Genomic DNA, 16,275 nt, shown 5'->3' with positions numbered 1-16,275 from the left:
TTTTCAACCTTTGCTCTGTGTTGGGGGCGTCTCAGAGGTGGGGAGGGACAGACGCAGGAAAGAGACTTGAAGGGATGTGCAGGGTGGGGGAGGGATGGAGGGCGTAATCAGAGTCTGGGAACTTGGAAGAGAAATCGGGCCTGAACAAGAGGAGGTGCTGTCCGAATGGCCAACAGACCCCACATCACCCAGGCCCTGAAGGCAGGTCCAACATTAGGGCGTACAGGCCTCGCACCCAAGCCCATACGTAGGCCGGGCCAGAGGTCAGGACTCTGATGCCGCAAGAAGCTCAGCCAGAAGCTTCGGGTCAAAGAGGCAGATTCAGAAGAGTCTGGAAATATTTTACTATTAACTGAACTAGAGGCTTGATTCAGGTTTCACCAGTATTTCTATGAATGTCCTCTTTCTGTTCCACTACCCTACTCAGGCTGTTCCATTGCATTGAGATGGCATGCCTCCTCTGATGTGTGGAGGACATTTTAAGAGCTTGACACTTTTGAAAAGTACTGGTCAGTTATTTTGTAGAATGCCTGTCAATTTGGGAAACCTCTGCTTCTAATAGATTTATGAGGAAAAACAAGATGGAGGGTGGAAACAAGAAAAAGAACTCAGATGGTTAGATAATCGACATTGACAGAACAAAATGGACCAACCTTCAGAAAGTCTAATATAGAATCAATAATTGTGATAGAGCTTAAAACAGTTCCCTATATTTAAGTCCAAAGAGACATGACTGAACCCGCCATTTTGGCTCCATTTAGTGGACAGGTCCCTCAAGAAACAAGGCATGAATAAATAGGAGCAGTCTTGTTACTTCCCAGCCACCTGGTACATACATTTAAGACCTCTTGAAGTTCTGATATTAGTCCCCGTAGTCCTAGACACACTACTCTCTGTATACTTGATAGAAAATCTTTAGCTGAATCTTAGGGATTACAAAAAAGCTAACTTATTTCCAAATTGTTTGGCACTATGTGCAAAAGAGACAAAAACTATCAGTGATCTAAAGGTGAAAGAGTGCAAATAGATTTCTGTCATATGGAGGTTAAGACTTGGTGGATGTCCCACGGGTATAAAAGATGGTGGGAATGTGTCCTGCTGTTTCCAGGGTAGGCTGCATCTCACATGTCCTGCCTTAAATCCCTCTGTGGACCATTTCCTGTGTGCCCTCGGGCCAGGGACTTCATCTCTCTGTGCTGTCTGCACACTTGCTGGAGAAATAATAACAGTACTCTTCTCATAGGGTTTCCATAGAGAATAAATGGAATCATCCAGGTTAACCCTCAGTAAATGGAGGCTGCCATCACTGTAATTCTCAGATTCAGCTCATTTTTAGCAAAGAGCCACCTGAGAGCTCTTTGTAGGATCAAAATATTTTTCAATTCTGGGGGCGGGGAGAGAAAAAGAACTTGCGGTTTTTCCCTGAGTCCCCATACGCCGCGGTGCTGCATGTTGACAGCTGAGGCTCTCCTGTGCCTGATCCCGCTGGTGACAGTGCCTGGGCCAGAGAGTGGCTGCTGGTGCCGGCAAAGTGACCCGTGCCGTCTCCGGGAAGAGCTGCAAGGCACACAAGGACAAACATTTGCACGGGCTGTTCTGTGTTAAGCGGCTGCAGGGGGGGAGGTGGGCACAGGTAACAGGCTGGGGAGCAGCTACGCCGTAGCCAGAGCGTTCAAGCGGGAAGCAGGAGTGGGGAGCGGAGAGGGGCCCAGACGTTATCTTATCAGACATACGCCAGCACTCCCCCCCCACTCTAGGACTCGAGAAATCCCCATTTGATGACTTGTTACTATGGTGCAAGTTCCATATCCTGCCAGCCCATTTGCTGGTCCCTTCTTTTTCTTATGTCCCAGTTCTTTCTTGCTTTCCAGAAACTGAGTGAGAGCCAACACCCTTTCCAGCCAGGGTCTGCTACCCTGAGCCTTTCTCCTCCTAGTGTGTCCCTGTCGGTCCCCTGCCTCCCTGATCACAACACTTGGCTCAGGGTAGAGGCGCAAGGAACCTTTGCTGAGTGAGTGAATGAATGGATGAATGAATGAACAAACGAATTGATGAGCAGGCAGATGGATGAATGGATACCCAAAGAGGCCCTTTGTATGCATAATTTGAACGGGAGCACAAAGCCGATTTCAATGATCATCTTCATTTCACACGTCTTTTCAAGTGATGTTACTTTTTAACAAAGGAAGGGTTCAGATTCTTAAGGTCTTTGGGGGGTTCCTATATTACTTTGTATATGTATATTACATGTATATGTATATTACTATATACATCATATGTTTATGATGTGGGGATTGTATTTAATATGAGAAAATTTATCTCAGTTGCCACGAAGGCCCACAGAAAGTCGGATTCCATTAATGGGGCAGGTTTTTCTATGAATTCCTTTTTAGGGACACACCTGGCGAGCAAAAAGACCTGGCCTATGCTGGCTTTTTCCTCTGCAGCAGAGAACACCTGAGCCCAGGCAGAAGGGGCAAGGGAGGACCCCAAGGGTTGTGGCCCCTCAAAACTAAGAAGAGGCTACGAGGCTGAGAGCACATCTCTGTGCAGTCAGGCAGCGGGGCCAAAGCAGCGCCATTAAGCTTGGTTCTATTCTCTGTGCCTGCCCCAAAGAGGCCGGCTCAGTGCCCGTATCAGTGAGATTACTGCACATCCTACAAGGTGCCAGGGTCCTTATTCAAGTATTTACATGAACTGAACTGAACACCACAGTTATAGGACTAAAGCAAATGTGTGAACAGGTGTTAAGGAAGTGTCTTTAAATGCCCTCCTGCGAAATGCCCATCAGTTTGGGAAGTCTTCTGTAGTCATCTGGCCAAGCATGTATACCGAAAGCCTCAGTGATTAGAGTTCATAGACTCATGTCCATGCCACCTTCTGTGCCTAGTGAAGTTCAAGATGCCCTGCTCGTGCAGCATGGTCTTCTTCAAGCCGGATTTTGTGTCTTGGAAGAGAGGTCTTGGCAGTCCTTGTCAAGAATGAGAAACATTTTATCTTATTTTCTGCCATTAAAATTATCTTTCTTTAACAAACACTTGAAGGAGTGTTTAAAGAACATAAAAGGTTATTACAAACTAGTATTTTTATTGCTGCCCCATAGAACAAATTCCATTACTCAGTTAAATGCAATGTGCCTCCAGCCGAGGCTCTGGAGCCAAACATTTTGTCTGGACCAGTGAGACAGTCTGGAGCCCAGGGGCCAAGGGTGGGGAGAGGGAGAGCCAGTGCAAGAGAAGGCTGCAGACGGATGGCTGGGGGCCCAGAGCGAAGCTTGAAAATACAGTCGTGTGTGGTGGCAGGATTTGAGGGTAACCCTCAGCACAGATCTTTGTGTCTCTGTTTGTGTCAAATCCACACTTGATGTGTGTGAGTCTTCCAGCAGTGTTTCGATTCTTTAAGTCCCGAGCACATAATAAACTATTTGTTGATTGACCAATTGATGGGTTAGGTGTTGACTCCTGTTCAGAGTGCTAATTCCCAGGAGAGAAGAAACCATTGATTGATAGATATTTAGACCCTGTGCATTCTACCAGATCTCTTCAGATCCTTTGTCCACAGGTTGAGTGGGCTTTTGCTTAAGGGAGGACGGGAAGGCATGGAATATGGGGTGTTGCTTGCAGACACATGGGCTGGAATCCTGGCGTCCAGATCATCTGAGGCCTCCCCCTGAGAGGGAGGATACAGGCCCCGTGGGGGTGAGGGGAGTTGGGTCTGGCATGGGAAGATGGGAAGACACTGGGGTGAGCTTTACTTTCTCCACATTCTGATCATCTCCACATCTGATCTCCACATTCTCATCCTGCCCTGCTCATCTCAGGTCCTCTGGCTGATTTAGGATTTAGGGGGGAAGGTGTATCCATAACACATCTCTTCTGAAAACAGAGCTAGTACCCCAAACTCCCTATGACCTTATGTGGAAAGTAGGCCAAATACAAGTTATAAATTAAGGAAAATGTAATTAGGCAACCTTTCAAATGAAAGGACTTGTCTTGGAAGGGACAGCGGCCTCCTCCTTCACCCTTATCCAGCCTTTATTTTCATGTCAGAATTGATCAACACTAAACAATGGGAAAACCCATAATGCCAAGCTAAACATAAGCCAATTCTTAGTCACATATGAGCATTCCTCCACCTGCCAGTTGTAAGCCCCAGAGGAGAGTGTCGTTGGTCCTTCTTGAGCCTTGTGTGTGTCACAGAAAACATCTACCAGATCCAGTCAGAAGTTTGGCAGTTTGCTCCTTGGCATCCAGTCCATAAGGAATCACTAGTTCTTGCCTCCAGAGGCCATCTGATGAGTTGAGACTGAGACCCACAATGCTCGTAGAGATTCATCCTGGCTGCTGCCCCTTGCCCGGTTTTGTTAACACCTTGCTCTGTAAGGCCAGGTCCCCCAAATCAGTGCTCACCCTGCAGATTTGTGGGGTTATCTTATCTAGTTTGCAATCATTGGAACTTGCATTCCCCTGTGTTCTGTAAGGACTGTTCCAGCTCTGACCCCTTCCTTATGCTAGCCAGAGGCTGAGCTCTCCGCATGCCATCTGTACTTTACTATTGCACCCATTTCTCAGAAACCTTACAAGGGTGGGCCTCCTTTCTCCCCTCTTACAAGGTCAGTCCCTCCACTTGGCTCTTCAGGTCAGCCTCTTGCAGCCCCAGAATTTGTCCTGCCCTGGCAGATAGATGGCCAGGCATTTCAGCAGGAGCAGGATGGGGCTGAGCATCTGTGAGCCCTGCGACTGCCCTGGGGGGGTCCTTGGGGGGCGCTGGGGGGGGCAGTGGATCACCATGTGCTGGCTGCTAACACCTCCCTGTCTTCTCATCCTTTTGTGACCTGTGGGTGCTGCTGCAGTGCGAAGGACCCTCAAGAGCGGCCTGACTCCAGAAGAAGCCAGGGCCCTGGGCCTGGTTGGCACCACAGAGTTGCAGCTGTGACGTCTGGGGGCACCCTGAGAAGTGTGCCCAAGAGCGCAAACTCCTGCTGGGCAGAATCCCTCCAGTTGGGAGTGAAGAGACTCGACACTAACATCCGAAGGTTCTGAAGGGGAGTGTCCATTTCTAGGTGTCTGCGTGTGGCGCGCTGGACATTGATGGGGCTCGCTCAGAGTCTCCTTCAGACACTTCCTTCATTGTGTCAGCTGTGTTTCTCTTGTTTCCTTGACACCTGGTTTAGTAGTTCCAAAGTGTGACCCCTTTTCTGTGCAAGGAGCAGCCCTTTTAAGGAGCAGATCACTCTCACAGTTCCTGTGGTCATATGAGGCAGTTTGATTAGGTTCGCAGACTGGGTCTCTCCACAACACCAAAATATCCAGATGGAAACTCCAAAATTGTACACAAAAAGCAAGCACAGATTATTTACCAGTTGTGGATTTTAGATGTACTAAATGTTTATACAAATTCATAAATGTACACCATGTTTCAAATACTAAATAAATAGAGTTTAATGCCATAACTGGAAACTTTTCTTCTCTTGGGTGTAAGGCCTTAAACAGCTCCAAAGCCTCACCTCCTTCTGAATCAGGGAAATAAATCTTTTCTCAGGTTCGTCAGAAGGACTCTGGTGGCTTGGAATGGCCTCGAGGCCCTTTGGCTTTCTTGTGTTGTTGTTTGTTTTTTTGTGTTAATAGAGTGGGCCTGCCAATGTGCTCTTTGTAACTCATTATTTAGGCTTCGGTGTTTGTTGCAGGACCTGTGAGCCATGACCTCATGTAGATCACCTTATCCATGGAGTACTTCTGTTTTGCTCCATTGTAATGCTTACCCAAAAATTAGAGTAGCATTTAAAAACTGAACTATTCTGCAATTCTCTCATTTTTTACGTAAAAATTCATTTTCTCCAAAAATTTACTAAGTCCCCAAAACAAAATGGAAGTTTAAAATTTTGTCTACAGAGAACCTCAGAGTGACAGATGTAATCCTTGGCACTCGAGTACCAGTCATTAGAAGCTAAGGTGTCCAGTGGGGAAGGCACTGCCAGGAGCCACACCGGGGTGGCTGGTGCCTGGGTGGTGGCCGAGCCTCCACAGAAACCCCTCCCCCCAGTGTTGCACGGTTCCCGGGGTAGAACCTCTGTCTCTGGAAAGAGGGAGAGGTGAACCACTGCACAGGTTGGTCATCAAGCTATTAATTCCATGTTTGCGTCACTTTTAAAACCTCTGTGACTCTGTGTTCCTGAACCTGGGTGTATGTGACTTAGAGACAAGATGTAGTTGTGCTGCCTGAAGAGCTAAAGATCAGATGTTCACTCCACAGGCCTCCGTGACTGGGTACCCCCGCTTCTGCGTCCCCACTCTGCTGAGAGCCTGGAAGCTCTTTACAGCAGGTATTGGTCAAATAATATGTGATGAATGTGAGCACCCCAGGAAAGCCTGGAATCTGCCAACAGTAGGTCTGTATATAGACAATTGAGTTTAATCACTTTATCAAAAAAGATACATAGGTTATTAATGCTTATTTTCTTATGGTTCTAAATAACATGTAATATTCTGATATGATTTAGCTGTCAGAGCCTTTGTCTGTTACCTTAGCACCAAGTACAGACAGAATATCCATATCACTGGGGATTGGGATGTGCAAACAAAAGGAAGATGCATTTTTGTTTCACCATTTAGTGAACAGATAATTTGATGTCCTTCTGGAGGCCCTTGGCGTTCTGCTGAGTTATTGCTTTGGAATAAAAGGTCATGTTCAGAAGGAAGTGACTGAATAAATCTGAAGTTAATTTTATTTTAGGGATTAAAAAATTCTCAGAGGAAGCAAGCAAGGTCAACTAATTTCTTGGTTACAGCTAGGTACAGAGAGTCTTTTTATTGGGAACTTGGTTTAGCAGTTTTAAGTGAAATTGAAGGACTATTCCTGTTGCTCATTTCTTCCCTCCTTGTTGCCACTTACCCTGGCTCCCTCTGTTAGTGGTGTTTTTTTGTTTTGTTTTGTTTTGTTTTGTTTTTAATTCAGGAGGTTAAGTTTCTCTTAAAGACCTTTGAGAAGCATTAAATAAATAGTACCTTACCCTTGGGAGATGCTTTGCTACTCTTGCTGGTCATCACCATAGATATTCTCATGCCTATTTCTTAATTTAGTTTGAAATTACAGAACTGCCAGTAAAGTAAATTATAGAACTGGCATCTCTTCAGTTAAAGATGCCTGGGTTTTAGTTTCTTTGGAATATTGAGGTTTTTTCTGTTTAAAAAATAACTTACTGAGGGATTTGGGGATGGAAGGGAGGATGCACAGGGCCCAGGAGGGTTGAAGACCCAGTTTTGTTTTCAAGCAAGCCTGTCATCGAACAAAGTGCAGGAAGGAAGAGCAGGATCAGAGTCAGGAAACCTGGTTTCTGAGCTCCCAACCTGTGGTGGCTGCCTCATTGTCCACTGCTCCCAAATCCCCCATTTCTATGCTCATGGCCCTGAGATAGTGTATCACTATCTAAAGGCTAAATCATGGCCACCCAAAGAGAGCAGGTCCTAATCACAGGAACCTGTAAATGTTATAAAGAAGGGTCTTTGCAGGGGATGCCTAGGTGGCTCAGTTCATGATCCCAGGGTCCTGGGACTGAGTCCCACATCGGTCTCCTTGCTCAGCAGGGAACCTGCTTCTCCCTCTGTCTGCTCTGCCTGCTGCTCCCCCTGCTTGTGCTCTCTCTCTGGCAAATAAAATCGTTTAAAAAAAAAAAAAAAGTCTTTGCAGATATGAATAAAGTAAGTATCCAGATATGGAAAGATAATCCTGGATTATCTAGGTGTGCCCTAAATCTAATCATAAATGTCCTTTTTTTTTTTTTTGATGTAGTGTTCCATGATTCATTGTTTGCATATAACACCCAGTGCTCCATTCAATGTCCTTTTAAGAGAGGTAGAGGGAGGTTTTATATGCACAAAAGAGAAGGTCTTACGAAGACAGAGAGGCGGCAATTGGAGCAATGTGGCCACATACTAAGGAATGCCAGCAGCCTGCCGAAACTGAAAGAGGTCAGGAACAGATTCCCCCCCTGAGCCTCTGGAGAGAGTATGGCCCTGTTGGCACCTTGGTTTTGGCCCAGTAAAACTACTGTTGAACTTCTGGCCTTTAGCACTGTAAGAGAATAAATTCCTATTGTTTTAAGCCACCAAGTGTGTGGTAATTTGTTACGGCAGCTCTAGAAAATCAGTCACAACCACCAGTCACAAATCTGCAGCGAGGGCCTATTATAGAGGTGACCCTGTGCCAGGAGCTGAGGATTCAGCTGGAAAAAGGAGAGTCATGATCCCTCCCCTTGGGGCCATGAGAGGTAGTCATCAACTAAAATTAAAATTTAGTCTAATCTGCAGCTATTTATACATTTTGCCAGAGAAGTATGTAAAAATAAAAATACCTGATTGCCTAGGAGAAGGGATGAAATGTCTTGGCAGTCGCAGTTGAGGTACATGATATTAAAATGCCCCATCAGTTTTTGTCACAAAAGGCAGTTTATTTGGTAGAAAAATTGTGTTGCTAGGCGATTCGTGGGGGGATGGACTTTCTGAATGATTTTTAAAAGAGCTCAAATGTTGATGGCATCTCTGTGTGGTCACTTGCTATGTATTATTTTATATAATCCACTTAGCAATTCTGCATTTTCATTTTAGGAAGAAGGTAAGGATGAGAGATACTGAATGACTTGCCCCAAGGGCAAAAAACAGGAAGTGGTATGTGCTGGCTTGTCATGCTCGTCCTGGTTTTGTTCTTTTAGAACCCTTAAGAAAGCCTGTTAATCAACAGTCGACTCTGCTTCAACATACTCTCTTCTCAGCATGTGGCACAGACTGACCCAGGGCTAGGCCTGGTGGGTGGAGAGCCAGTCAGCTCCATATTGACCAAGCCTAACCCTGGAAGCCAGGTGGTGTATCTAAACTCCCGTTTGATAAGGGCTCATAATCATGCACAATTTTTACATCAATGATTAATCGGCAGCCCACTCACCCAGCCATCCGTGTACATCTAGCATAAGCAGGAAAGGTTCAGAAGCTCAGAAGCATCTTTGTGACTTCGTGATGGAATGATTCCTACTCTGATTGGTGAAAGGATATGGCGAGAGTTCATTCAGATTGCTGATACTCAACTAAGTGAGGGCCAAGCCATTTATATTCTCTTAATGAGCACTATTTAATTATTGCATTTAAAAAGTGTATTTGTTTAAGATGATCCACCTGAAGTACAAATTTATGATTTTGTAGTTCAAACACCGTTTCAATTGTTGACTTAGTGGAAATTTTTCCTAACTACTAGATTAGCAACAATGATTTGCTTCCAGAACGTTTTGTAATTTAGAAGTAGAGCATTACATGTACAGGAAAATTAAATCAGCTGGATAATTAGAACAGCTGAGAATGAAAAACAGCACATCCTGACCATCACTGGGGAATGACTGTGACACCCCCGCTCATGAGGATTATGTAGGATCAGAGTGTGCTGGGCCCATTGCACGTCCAGGGCTGGATGCTGCAGCTTCCTTGCTTGTGGCTGGTGGGGCCGGAAGAGGTTTGCATGGATCAGTCGCCATGTCTGCAGAGACTCAGGCACACTCACCTCCTCATCTCCCATTAGAGGGGCTAGACAGCTGGTGTCTAATACATTTTCCTCTATTCATTTTGATATAATCTAGAAGTTATCTGATTTAGGTGGAAACGGGGAGAGACGGGTTTTGGTCAAATAGAAAAGATATTCCGGAGAGGACCTGCACAGCATGTTACAGATACACAACATTAAACCAACCACAAGGTAAGTAGGGTACCTGTTACTGTGTCAGCAGTGGGTCTTCCTGTACTAGGAGAGGGTACTGCAGTATTTGGGACTATTTGGTTGACCCAGCTAAGCGGGGCCTTGTCTCTTGCACCTTCAGAAAATAAACTAGAAAGCTCAATTTCCTTCTGACTCTCTGCCCCTTAATAGCCTCTGCCTAGAAATGCTTTTAAACCTGCACTACTCTCTAGAAGGGGGTTCCAGGGATGGACAGCCAGATGCATCTGGGCAGGGAAGTGGGCTAGGAAATGGAGACAGTCCTCCTGTCTTAAAAATACTTGAACTGTGTACCCGATGGAATAATTATACTTCTGCAAACCTCAACTTTCAAACAAGAATAAAAAATGTGGTAGCTATACAGGAAGAGCTGGGTGCTAGGGAAAGCTTTTATAGCTGCTTTATCTGGTCTCTGAAAAAAATGTCCTAGATGATACAGTGATTTAGACAAGGTCATCTTTACTAGAACTCAGTACACAGCAGCTGGTGGTAGACGTGGCTTCAGGATTAGAGCAATTCAATCAACGCCAGAGCCCTTCTTGATTTAGAAGATTAAGGCGTGAGATTGGAAATGACAACGGAATAGAGTTGATTCCCACCTCAACCCAACCTTAGAAATGCAGTCTCAATGGAAGGAAATGGGTCCTAATCCAGCATCCTGTCTCAGCAGGTGGTATGAAAAAAGTAATTTGTATCTCTTTGGAAGAAAAACGGTCCTGAAATTGTAAAGGCTGAGAAAATTGACAATGTCCTAAATCAACGTATGTATATAGAAGTTCACCCTTGGGTTATATTAAAATTTTTAAGGTTGTATTCATGAAAAAATGATAGATTATCAAGATGAATTTTTTAATTTGTCTTGTGCTTGACTGAATTCTTCCTGTTTTTAGTGGATAATACTGAAGGTGATTTCCCACTTTTTTAAAATGGTCTAACACATGATTTGTAGAGAGAGTAATTAAGGCCACAGTAGTCCATTTTAGGACAGGGCAAATGTTTAAAGGAAAAAAGTTTTCTTATTAAAGTTGCTTAATAAGCCTATATTCTGGAATCCCAATACTCTGTTCCAGAACGTGTGTGTAGCCATGGCCCAGAGCCACCCGTGGGAGAAGTGCCTCGCGAACCTCCACACATGTAAATGCACCCTCAAGAGCAATCTACCTGCACCTCTCTCCCAAGGGATTATAACCTTATTTACAAAGTCTTAAAGTGGACAGTTGGGAACTGGAGCCGTGGTAAAGGTAAGCGAGTTTTCCAGAGGTTTAATCTTGCCCTTAATAGTTGGTCCTTTATTTGAAGCTTTTGCTTGGAGGATGTGGTCTCTCCCTTAGCTGGACTTGAACTATTCTGAGGGCTGTCGGTGTCCATGCTCTGGTTGGTCTCTAAGCTATTCTTTGCTAGGCTTTAGGCTGTGAAAAAAGGTAACCGCCCTCCAGACGAATGGTAGGTACTTTGAGAAATGTTCTTCCTTATTTCTGGACCTCAGGAGGGTGTTCTCAAAGTCAGGTCCTCCTGTAAGGGCAGAGGAGATAAGCTGCTCCAAGATGCAGAAACTCGCTCTTTGGTTTCTGTCCGCTTTCCATGCTGGACACCGCAGAAGCCAAGAGGCTGAGCTGCCTGGCGGCCTTTGACTGCCACACAGGGCAAAGCCCAGAACCTGCACAGCCCGCTGTGCCTTTCCAGTGTGCAGTGACATGCTGACTCATCCCTGGCTGTCCCTGTGAGACAGGAGTTATAAAAAGACTACATAATAGGAAAGGATGCAGTGTCTTAGAAAAAGAGTGTCTTCAGGTAATTTGTTGAGTACGGTATGAGTATAAAAGGGCTTTGCAGCAGAATTATTCTGAGAATTGTAAGGTGAAGACAAGTCCTGTGCGGTCTAAGGGCTGCCCTGTAGAACTTTCTGTGGTGATAGAAGTGTTCTATATATGCACCATTCTGTATGGTAGCCACTAGACATATGTGGTTACTGAACACTTGACATGCGGCTAGAGACTGAGGAATGGAATTTTATTTTATTTAAGTTTTATTTTATTTAAGTTTAGATGGCTACATGGGGTTGGTCGCTAGTGTATTGGATAGCACAGGTATGAGAGAATACACCTTTGTATATACTTTGTTACTGTTTTATTCATTTTATGTAAGGGTTTTTTTTTTTTTTTTTTGTAAAATTTGTGTATAAACCTGCTTTTGACTACATCTACTCCAAGCACTTAAAACCATGTCTATAAAACTATGTCCACTCGCTGCCCATGTTGTGTTCTGAGCCTTGGGAATTTTTGCCCTCAAAGGAGAGTGCCCTATGATTGGTATTTGGTGCAATCAAATATGCACTCTCCTCCCTGACGGATCAGCCTGGATACGCTTTCTCCTGAGTCCCCATCAGGACTGTGCGAACTTCCCTGTGATACCTCAGCTGCGGCTGAGCACACATCTCTGACGAGACCTAAGTCCACTTTGCAATAAAGCTTTATAAAGCACTATTTCAGTTCCTGTGCTGCTTGTTCTCACCATGTCGCCCTCTGGTTGGTCCTCCCTACTGCAGTTCACCTTATCATCCAGGAAGCCCGCTCACAACCGATTTTATCTGCGTGAAACTAGCTGGGTGGATATCGAAGACAACCAGTTAGATGGTCTTTCGTTCCGTGTGCTACATGTACCACAGGTGGGTACTGGGCAAGGCCTGGGTGCTAGGTGCTATAAAAAAATGTAAGAATGGGTTATCGCAAAGATTACATATCTGAAACCACAAATCAAGGCACATGATCTGATAAAAGATTTTGAGCCACAGCCAGTGAGTGACAAGAGGCCGTCGGGGAGATAATGTTTGGATGCCAAAACTTTGGAGTATCAGCCACAGATTTTGTTATGGCAGGGTCTTCAGATAGAGGTGGTCTGGGAGCTGAACTAAAGTATCCTGCTTCTAAAATAAAGTAGTGGCTGCCTTTTCACAATTTCCATAAACATTTAAATTAACAGCATTTCACAGTGTTTTTTTCTTATTGTTTTGCTTGGTTGTCTGTTCCTACTGGTCTATCCTGGACTTAAGTATGAGGCAGCTCTTGATTTAGCACAAAATTATGTATTAATTGATTTGAAGTTTAATCCTTTAATGGTTAATGGAGTTCCATACCAAGCAGCATGGCTTGCCAAAGTAACACACAGTCGTTATCTCAACAACCACTGAAGACAGGAAACAAGGCAAGATGACCCAGGGTTCCTTGAGTGGTACCGGTGTGTGGCACTCTGCCCCAGAGAGGGCTCTGCTGCTGGACTAGGCTGCATGGAGAACTCTGAGGTGGAGTAGACTGGAGCAGGACCTTGGGAGGCAGAGCAGGGACATCTGGCCTGCACTGGCAGGTAGGAAACCATGCTCGTGTTTTGGAAGGAAAGTGAGTGGATCAGAAGACAGAACCAGATGGCCCATAAAGAAAGGAATGGATAGAAACAAAGGTTGGAGTCACATTATAAAGGAAGAAGGGAAAAAGAAGGGACTATTTGGATTTCTCACCAATGACCTGATTTAATCTTCACAATAGCTCCATATTAGAGGCTGTGTATTAACCAGGGCATGCTCAGCTAGAAAAACAATCCAGTCTGGGTTAGCTTAAACCAAAGAGAATTCATCACAAGACCCAAAGGGTTAAAGTATAGTCAATTTAAATTGGTATCCTCCTACTGTCCAGTGACCTGCAATCAGGGGGCCAGAGTTCTACTACACAAATATGGCTACTTAGGGATGCTATGTGTCTTAGTGGGTACTGCATTCAATAGGAAACAGAATAAATATTGTAATCCTTAGAGCAACTGTTAAAAATGTAATGCAAAGAACTGTAACTTAAAAACCAATAGGTAAGTTAAAATGGAATTATTTAAAAAATTAAAACTGGAAGGCCAAAGACCAGATGTATAGATATGCTTGGTCTTAAGAACTGCTTAAACTGGGTGACATATCCATGGGTTCATTATTCTACCTATCTTTGTAAATATTTAAAATTCTCCATAATAAAAGGTTTAAAAAATACTATTCACACAGGGTCCCTTGGTCCTTCCGTTCCAATCATCGTACATGCTTTTCTAGATGAAAAACAGATTTAGAGTTCTTCTCCATGCAGTGAAAGCACAACCACTTAGACCCACGAAGTAGAAAGCTTCAGATTTGGTAAGCGTTATTGTCACAATTACAGTTGAGTAAGAGTCCTGATATTTCCTTGCAATTTTGATTTAGTGGGTCTGGAGTGGGATTTGAAAATGTATCTGATTTTCTACACACAAGTCCAGTGACACTGATGTATGTTCAAGTTTGGGGAGGCACAGCTTCAAGGGATAGATCCTATGGGTTATTATGTGCAAGTAGCCCCCCATCAGTCCTGTCCTTGGCTTGGGTACTTCCCTGCTATAGGACTCAAGCAGCATGAGGATGTGGCACTTTATGCACAATCTTAACTACATCAGTGCATCGTGAGGCATTCTGCCACTTATTCTCATTTTGTGATTCCACAGTTATCTTTTTCTTGGGCAGCTGATTTACAGTAGAACCTCTTGCCATTTAAATTGCTTTAGTTTCGAAACATAAATCTCATGGGTGAGTTTTCTCCCCACGTAGCACACTCCGCTTACAGGTTGTGTCTTTCGCCAGGAGAGCTCCCTTCTTCCTTCTTGGGGGCGGCTTCACAGGCACACGGCCAGAGTCGGCACAGAGGGCCCCACACTTAGTGGGCCTCACATGTGGTTGAATGCTCTCCTGTCACTGTCTGAAGTTCTTAATTTTGTCTTTGAACTTGTGTTTTGTAAGTGAAGTCTGGTAAGACAAAGGCAGGCACACAGGAGCAGAGGAGATCCATGCAGTGTGTCCACTGTTCCCCATCCCCCCATTCACTTAGCACCATTGTGGTGCCTGCGTGCACAGAATTCCAGCAGACCCACCATGGCCCGGTTGAGAAGAGATTCCAAGCATAAGCAAGTTATTCCTACAACTGAGTAAGTGGGGGCACTGAGAGCCCCAAGAGGCCGTGCTTTCTATTTGAACCAGACTTGATTTGAACGCGAAAAGAAGGTAATGGCATTCTAAGAAGCATGAATGACCGCGGAACCTAGTCATATCTTTTTTCTACTCATGTTACTTTTAAGTTTTTATTTTACTCGTGTCATTTTCCTTCGTTAGCCACCCACATCTGCTGAAAATGATGACTTAGGAAAAAAGAAAACATAGGGCAGCTCCTAGTTTTTATTTTAGCCCTTCCTTACTCATCAGTAAGCTGCAAGAGTGTTGATAGAATGTGTACGTATCAAGAAGTGAAATAATAGTTGAGCGAGGTTTTTTTTGTGCAGTGTTGCCTAATAAGGACAAAATACATATATATACCACATATATACATAAGCTATGAAATGTAACTTGTTTAATTTTGGTGATTCTGCATGAGTTCTCTGCTCTTCTAGTTGCATTTAAAACTGGAATGGTGTACTATAAAGAGGAATAAAATTAATGCTAATGATTTAGAATTTAAATTTTTCGTTACTTAGGACAGCACTAAGTAGCAAGTAAAAGCCCACAACAAGATGTGAGTGAGACCATGGAAGAAAGGGAGAACATTTTAGTACTTTTAATGGTACTATTTTCCTAATTTTTGGACACGAGGCCCCCCATCTTTGTTTGGCACCAGGTCCTGCACTCAGGTAGCCAGCCCAGCTCTTCACTGCTCTCCTTACCTTTGCGGAGCCCCCTCCTTCTCTATTCTATAGCCTTTTGAGGACTGCCAGTGATATGAAGGGCAGTGCTGCACTCCGGTTCCTCTGCGGCTGTTCCTGTGAAAACTAGCACAGGGCCAGGACTGACTCCAAAGGGATTCAGGCGATGCATCGGCACGAGAGGCTGGCTTGCGTAGTAGATGGTGACCCGCCTGCTCAATCCCCTTCTACCTTTGACTGGTCTTGGACCAGCAGCCACATGCTGGACTCACTGATCTGGTGCTGTTGGCTCTCCCTTTCATTTGATCAGTTCTGGCAGAAAAATTCTTCTAATAGACTAAACTTGAGCTGTTATCCTTGATAGCTTGGTCCCTCTTTGTCCCTTTCTGCCACTCCATGAATTGCTGAGAGCTGGGAGTAGGCAGGGCAGGTGGAAAGCTCTTGTCAACAGTGGTTTCATAAGAACTCTTTATGCGGAGTCCTGTAAAACAATGCTTGGGAGTTTGTTTTTTGTTTTTAAATGGTTCAAGTAGAGAATTACCGCCTTTAAAAAAAAAAAAAAACTAAGATAATTTTGGCAATGTATAAAACATCACACTGCAAAACTGGAAACAACAAATTTTATAGGAAACTGAAAAGGACCAGTGAGAATTATGAAAAATAAAAAGAACATACACAATTGTACCTTCAAGAATTTCCATGGAACATTATGACCCATCAAATTAAGGTATCCACATTCTGTAACAAAAATGAACTGATCTGAGTAAGGGCAGCATGAAAATATTCTAATGCAGTGCTGCCCAACAGAACTTTCTGTGATGATGGAAATGTTCC

General features: G+C 44.3%; 1 protein-coding gene across 1 annotated transcript in view; it reads left to right on the top strand.

The window, feature by feature from the left end:
* The window catches only part of FHOD3 (formin homology 2 domain containing 3), a 415,022-nt gene extending 409,570 nt beyond the window's left edge, over window positions 1-5,452 (top strand). Inside the window, exon 30 of the mRNA XM_081802533.1 lies at window positions 4,853-5,452. Coding sequence (XP_081658659.1) covers window positions 4,853-4,935 — 83 coding nt within the window. The 3' untranslated portion in view covers window positions 4,936-5,452. The remainder of the gene's footprint in view (window positions 1-4,852) is intronic.
* The last annotated feature ends 10,823 nt before the right edge of the window (window positions 5,453-16,275 follow it).

Source organism: Leptonychotes weddellii, chromosome 13, assembly GCF_054177405.1.
Source record: "Leptonychotes weddellii isolate Sample4059 chromosome 13, ASM5417740v2, whole genome shotgun sequence".
NCBI classification, from domain to species: domain Eukaryota; kingdom Metazoa; phylum Chordata; class Mammalia; order Carnivora; family Phocidae; genus Leptonychotes; species Leptonychotes weddellii.
This window is presented reverse-complemented; position numbering and strand designations above follow the sequence as displayed.